The 6,801-nt window shown below is 32.7% G+C and overlaps 1 protein-coding gene across 1 annotated transcript in view; it reads left to right on the top strand.

Moving 5' to 3' along the window:
- Positions 1 to 389: 389 nt before the first annotated feature.
- Positions 390 to 6,801, top strand: part of LOC110112501 (LEC14B homolog) — a gene marked incomplete at its 5' end in the record, with an annotated part of 10,410 nt that continues 3,998 nt past the window's right edge. Inside the window, 3 exon segments of the mRNA XM_028697239.1 lie at positions 390 to 563; positions 2,962 to 3,039; positions 4,212 to 4,387. Of these exon segments, the coding sequence (XP_028553072.1) occupies positions 390 to 563; positions 2,962 to 3,039; positions 4,212 to 4,387 (428 nt within the window).

Below are 6,801 nucleotides of genomic sequence, written 5' to 3' on the forward strand. Positions count from 1 at the left end.
TTGAATCCTGTCAGCTATACGTTCCATCATTCCCATTATCATCTCCATTGATACCACGGCCTGAAATATGTATTGAAGCTCCCATAAGAATGGACTATTTTGTTCTAGTATATGTAATAAATGGGTTTATCAAGGCAGTGGTTTCAAGCTCCTGGTATTTAATGGAATCTTCCTATTGATTGTTAAGATTTGACATAATTTAAATCGGAAAGTCTATGAAAGTAAGATTGATTACCTCATAATTTGGACAAATTGGAAAAATGCAAGCATTTGAAATATTACCAAGCTTTGTGAGCACTTTTGTGTTGGAATGTATGCTTTGTTGAGTGGGCTTATTACATTGTTTGCATGTTTGATTGTTTTCTTATCATTTGTTCTTTCACATGCAGGAGATTCATGATGGTTTGGACTTCTCTGCAGTTGGGGATGAGAATGCTTTCGGAATATTTTCAGTAAAATTTTCAAGCGATGGTCGGGAACTTATTGCTGGAAGCAGTTATGACTCCATCCATATTTATGATCTTGAAGCAAACAGATTGAAATCACGTTTTGAAGCACACTTGGTACAACAAAAAATATAAATATAACACTTGCTGCTTACTGTACTGGTTTCTTCAATGTTTTCCATGAAAAATAATGAAATATAGCTGATCTATCTGTCTAATAAGTGGCTCTTCACTTGTCTTTTGTTCGGGATTAATTAAAATATCTTCTTATACAAATTATAGTTTTCCTATGTGACAAAGTATTTATACCTCTGCATATTTATAGATTGAATCAAGATGTACTTAAAAGCCAATAACTTCAATGACAATGTCTATTTTATAGACACATAAAACCACTGAACTTTGTGACAAAACTAGATGCTTATAGAAATTCATGGACCACTGAAAGAAAATTGCCCTAGTAAACTTTTGATGGTTTACTCAATATCCTGTTAGTGGAAAAGTGTTGTAAGTGTTACCTGGAGCCCTCATGACTAAACCGTAATTCGTATAGATGCATGGATCCATGTATGCGGACTTTACAGGTTTCCATAAGAATGATGTATAAATGTGGAAAGTTGCAAAAACAAAAAAAAGGTTTGAAACAGAGTTAACGTTCCACCAGTTTCTTGTTAATACTGTGGTATCTAAAAACAAAGAACCACTAGTAAAACTTTCACTTCATACTAAGTATTGTCCCACTTATCAGAAAAAGGAACTTGGTGATGTTTTCTTTATTGCTATGCATTAATGTGGTAGGCTTCAATAGTAAAGGTCAACAAATATATGACATGGTTGAAAGGTTTGCAAAATGATTTGTGCAAAATAAGGATTAATATAGCCAACCCCAAATATTTGGTATAAGGAAATGATGATATGATTATCTTAGAGCGTTTTACTAATTTGCTTTATCTTTTTATATGATGCTCTGTTTCTCTAAGGAGGTTTACATGGATGTGTAGAACAATGATATCAGCATATCCTGAATGCTATTCATACAGTATTTGATTTGAGTATTCAATTTCTTTGCATGTGTAGAGGTTTCATGGCAGGGTTTCACATGTTTGGAGGGCAATATCCATCATTACAGTATTTGTCTATCTATCTGAGATTTGAATTCACGGATCCTTTTTTTATTTTTTTATTTTGAATTCACGGATCCTTCTTTCTTGTTCAATCCTGTTAATTTTTTCGTCTGATTTTAACTAATTGAACCATTTTTCATGATTGTTAATCGTGTTACTTTTGATTCACCCATTTACTTTACTTTAGTTGCATCTCTTTATCTTATTAATGCACCTTGCTTATTATTTTTCACTTTATTTAAGTTTATTCTTCAAACCTAGTTTTTCACAAGTGTTACTCCTACATTCTCTGTGAAATATGTTTATTTTTTATTTTTTTAATAGAAAGAGTCTTAATTTGTTGATAAGACTAGAGAGGGAGTTGAAAGTAAACTTGAATTATGGAGGTCAACACTAGAGACTAAAGGTTTTCGCTTGAGTAAATCTAAAACGTAATATATGGAGTGTAATTTTAGTAGTTAGCTTGATGTTGTTGTTGTTGTTGTTGTAAAGAGTCTTATTAATTCACATTATCTACTGCCCAAATATCTATATATTTTCCATATATATTTTTTCCATTTATGTTCAACCGTTTACAATAAAGCATAATAATATAGTTTAATAAAAAGAATTACTTGATATCTTCAAATCTAGGTATCAACCTATTTTTTTATCCATTCGAGAGAATTTCTTAATTTAGACAGGATTTGAACCCAGAATGATGGAAATAACTACCAAGGTGTTAGCTACATGTCATCCACAATTTATCAGCTTACAGATAGTACAAGTATCATGAATGATGTAATGTAGAAAGTTTCTATCGTTTACTGTTGCCATCTTGATAAATTCTTTAAATATTCTTTATATGCATACAAGACATAACAAGACTCATGTTTCTTCTATTCTTGATTATATATGCCTTAAATATGATTGAATTTAGGATTTATCTGAAGCAAGGTTATCAATGCGCAAAGCACAATATGACACACAATAGGTGCCTTCATTATGATATCACTTGATGTAGATATGATGATTGTTCATTAATGTTATATGGGCTGTGACCCTGATTATGACTAAATAGAATTTGATTCCTTTGCCTAATTATTGCCTAAATTTCTTGTCGCATCTTATGATTTTTGAAACTTTAGGTCAGTGAAGTAGTTTCATTTTAGGCTAATGTTATATGTAAATTTAAGAAGATACGCTGCTTAAAAGAAACAAAAAATATTTAAATGTAATATAAAAAGAAAGTCTATAATCATTCGAAATGTTATACATATTTCCCAGTAACATATAAGAATCAGAGCAGGAGATGCCTGATGTCCTATTTAAGTATTTTAAAATTCCTATTTGTTGAAATTTATAGGTTGCTTTTGACTTATTCTGTTTATTATTATTTTTCCTTTTTCCAGTATGATGTGAACACAGTGACCTTCGCTGATGAAACTGGTAATGTCATATATTCAGGTGGTGATGATAGTATCTGTAAGGTACTTTCTCATGATTGCATTTGTTAATTTCTTCTGATTAAAATTTTGCTTCGAGCATTGTTGGATAGTGGATGTTTTCTCCAAGCTTTGAGCTCAATTTTACTGAAATTAGAATCTCTGCTTCAAAGAGTTTTATTTAGAACATTTTCTTCTTTAAAGTACTGTGCAAATAGATTTGGCACTGTAATTAGTTGAATTCCATCCTTTTTGTTGCTTTTTTGCATCCATCATACTTGTAAAACTAACAAGCCTAGCTGTGCAATGCACGGGGAAGCATGCCAATTCCAAGAAGTGAAGAATAAGGCCATTTATGAATAAAGATATTTTCTCCGTAAAAGTTGTTGAACCTTTTTAATCCCAAACAAGTATCTTCTTCTGGGCTAACTGTGTGTTACGCCGGCCCAGGAACTGTTTTCCTGTGTAAAACTGCTGTCCACTGCTGGAAACAGCAGTTTTTCCCTGATTCCGCTTCAGTTTTGGCTAGGAATTACTTGATTTCAAGTATTTCCTATCACTGTGCAACAGGCCTCTATTTTGGAATCCAATCACTTGTAAATCTACAAATGAATTCACAATTAGCATGAGATATTTATAAAATATATTCAACAAGCTATAAAATTCGATCTCGAGGTTTCGATAAAGCCTCAAGTTAACAATGAAATTTGTTTGAATTATTTTGAAGACAATCATTTTGCCAAATGTCTATTCCAAATTTCTTCTGTGCTTGACACTTAGTTCGTGTACTTTTAATCATCTTGAGGGGTCTTGGAGAGGAAGATGTAGCAAACTTTCTCCTGCATGTTTGAGAAATTGATTCCAAACTTGAACAGGAAGCCTTCAATGCCACAATGGGGCAAACCAACATTAATCTTGCACACTCTGTTTTATGGATTCCCATTGCTATCTAAATATTTGATTGGTATGTAATAAATTAGAATAATATTTTCTGTTCAATGATTTTTATTTGCTACATTCTCACAACTTTTATAAATGGGACTTATCCCTTAATATCAATTATTTTCATCTTACTTTTGTAGTTTGCAGTTTCACTGTTTGAGTGACTATATTATTTCAATGCAGCATTTCAGTATGACATTGAAATCTGCTTTTATTTTGATATATCTAGGTTGGCTGGAGTTTGTTTAATTTTAGCTGAGTTCAATAATCTTCAGGTTTGGGACAGGCGTTGCTCTAATTCAGATAGCAAAGCAGCAGGAGCCTTATCAGGTCATATAGAAGGAATTACATATATTGACAGCCGCGGAGATGGCCGGTACTTCATTTCAAATGGCAAAGATCAGACTATAAAATTGTGGGATGTCCGCAAAATGACCTCCAAACCTGAATAGTAGGTGTTACTGATGTTAGAGCTTTTTATTTTTGATTTTTTTAGATAAAGTTCCGGGGTTTCTTTGACTAAGAACCCATGTCCTTTGACTTATATGTTAGAATTTTTCATTCAAAAGCATAGAGAGATATAAAGCCCAACGATTGAGAAATATCAATTTTTGGGGTGCTGAGTGATGTAGGACTAAATGCTTTTAAATGGATGAAATAAGAATATTGCACGATTCCTTGATTAGAACAATAAAGGTTTAACCATTAGCAATTAAAACGACAAAATAAAACAAGAGAAGGGTGCCTATGCCTACGCTTAGGCCAAGCCACTTGCTAAACTCTTGGAGAATCAAAATAACTTAGAAATTCAACAACATGCTAAGTAAATAGTTTTCAACAACATCTATAATCTAACAATAAGATTAGAAGCAAAGAAGAACACTCAATCCTACGTTTAATAGGCTTTGGCATTAGGTGAAACACGGCTCTTTGCGACTTGTCATCAACTACAAAGTTAGTGAATAATGAAAGCAAATGAAAAGGGGAATAGATTCACCCTTGGGAAGGTTCGGAGATGATTTGCCACTGAGCACCAACAAGTTGCTTGTCGATAGCCTCCGATAGCGTGAAGATGATGCGATCCACATACTCTTCAATGGAATGATCGATCTCCGGGTTGAAGTTGAAGAAGGGGGAGTGAAGGATATTAATGTATCCTTGCTCGTCGTAAGCGAACCCGTAATCAAGCTCTGGATCGACCATTCATGGGTTCTAGAAGAAGGTTGTATCCGAAGATCACTATCAATCCTTTGAAACTCCATTAGAGAGTCTCAAACTTTAAGTGGAGATGATGGTGGTGTGGCAAGCCAAGGATGGAGGGAGAAGGTTTCCAAGAAATGCTCTAATTAATTCCTATGATTGGAATTAATTAAAAGGAGAGAGGAGCTAGGTAGGGGCGGCAGCAAGGAGAGGAGATGTCACGACCCGGCCCGGTGAGCTCGCGTAGGCGAGGCGGGAACAGAGGTCGGATGGTAGGTTAAATTATCTAATGTCTAAATCTATCTCCATAATAATTGAAAGAGCCTCTAAAACATCAAATTGAAAACACATAAACATAAAAATCAGGCATAACCATAAAATTACCTTTCCTCAGACGCTCCTCTTCTACGGTATACATTTCCACCCCATCTACTCATAGTGATTTGCTACACTTACCTGAAAATGTTAACAACTAACATTAAGCTAAAGCTCAGTAAGTAATACACAATTCTAAACTACAACAATTAAGATAAACTGAATAATATGCTAAATGCCAATTTTATATGAACATAACATAAAAATAATTTCATACTAACATAACATTAAACAAATCATATCATAAACCATATTTTTCATTTTCCTTTCCATATTCATATCATTATACATAGCTTTCTCGTTTCATATATAATACAACCGTCACAGGAGCCACTGTTTAGTACCATAAACAGTGGCTTTCTCGTTAAAAACAGTAGCTTTCTCGTTTCATATATAATACAACCGTCACAGGAGCCACTGTTTAGTACCATAAAGGTACTCCTTTACCATTTCTTTTTTCATATCATTTACCATTTTAACGTGCATGAGTACAGCGTCCCCAGCTAGTACCATCAGGGGGTGAGCTCCATCATTTCAACATGCACATACAAGCATTCAAATAACATTCATGTCATATCATATCTTTTCATTCTATATAACATATAAATTCTATAATATTATGCCATAAAATGTACATGAAAATTTCATGATCAATTATTTGATGAGAGTTAAGAGCATGATTGGTTTATCAAATCATATAAGTTAGAAACAAGATAAATTACTGCAATTAAAGAACTATGCATACTTACAGAAGTTTGGAATCTGATTTCTCTTGCTAGTCCTTCTTCCTTCGATGTCACCACAATTAATCACCTATAAATATCAATTTCTCATTTTTAAAATCTACAAAATAATTTAAAATAAAATCTTTTCTTTCTAAACTATTCTAGATTCTCTCTCTTTCCCTCACTCTCTCTCTCTCTCTCCCAATTAAAGCTTAACACATACATATATTCTAAAAATTCAATAGTTTGCATAATTATATATATTAATGAAAATAACACTTTACCTAAAACCTAAATTAATTTAAAATAAGTTGTATTTTCGGATTTAACCTAAAACCAAAATTTTGGAAAACCTATTTTCATTAAAATGCTTAATTTTTGCATGCTAAAACTTCCCATTCATCAAAATAATAATTATGGAAAACTAATTTTCGGATTAACTAATTTTAAAAATTAGGAAAAATACCATTTTGTGAAAAAAGCCTAATTTATATCTTTAGAAACCTTCTTAGGACCCTTAGGAACCAAGATTATAAAAGCATTTTCAAAAACTCAAACTTTAGAG

Source organism: Dendrobium catenatum, unplaced genomic scaffold (assembly GCF_001605985.2).
Source record: "Dendrobium catenatum unplaced genomic scaffold, ASM160598v2 fragScaff_scaffold_908, whole genome shotgun sequence".
In the NCBI taxonomy this organism is placed as follows: domain Eukaryota; kingdom Viridiplantae; phylum Streptophyta; class Magnoliopsida; order Asparagales; family Orchidaceae; genus Dendrobium; species Dendrobium catenatum.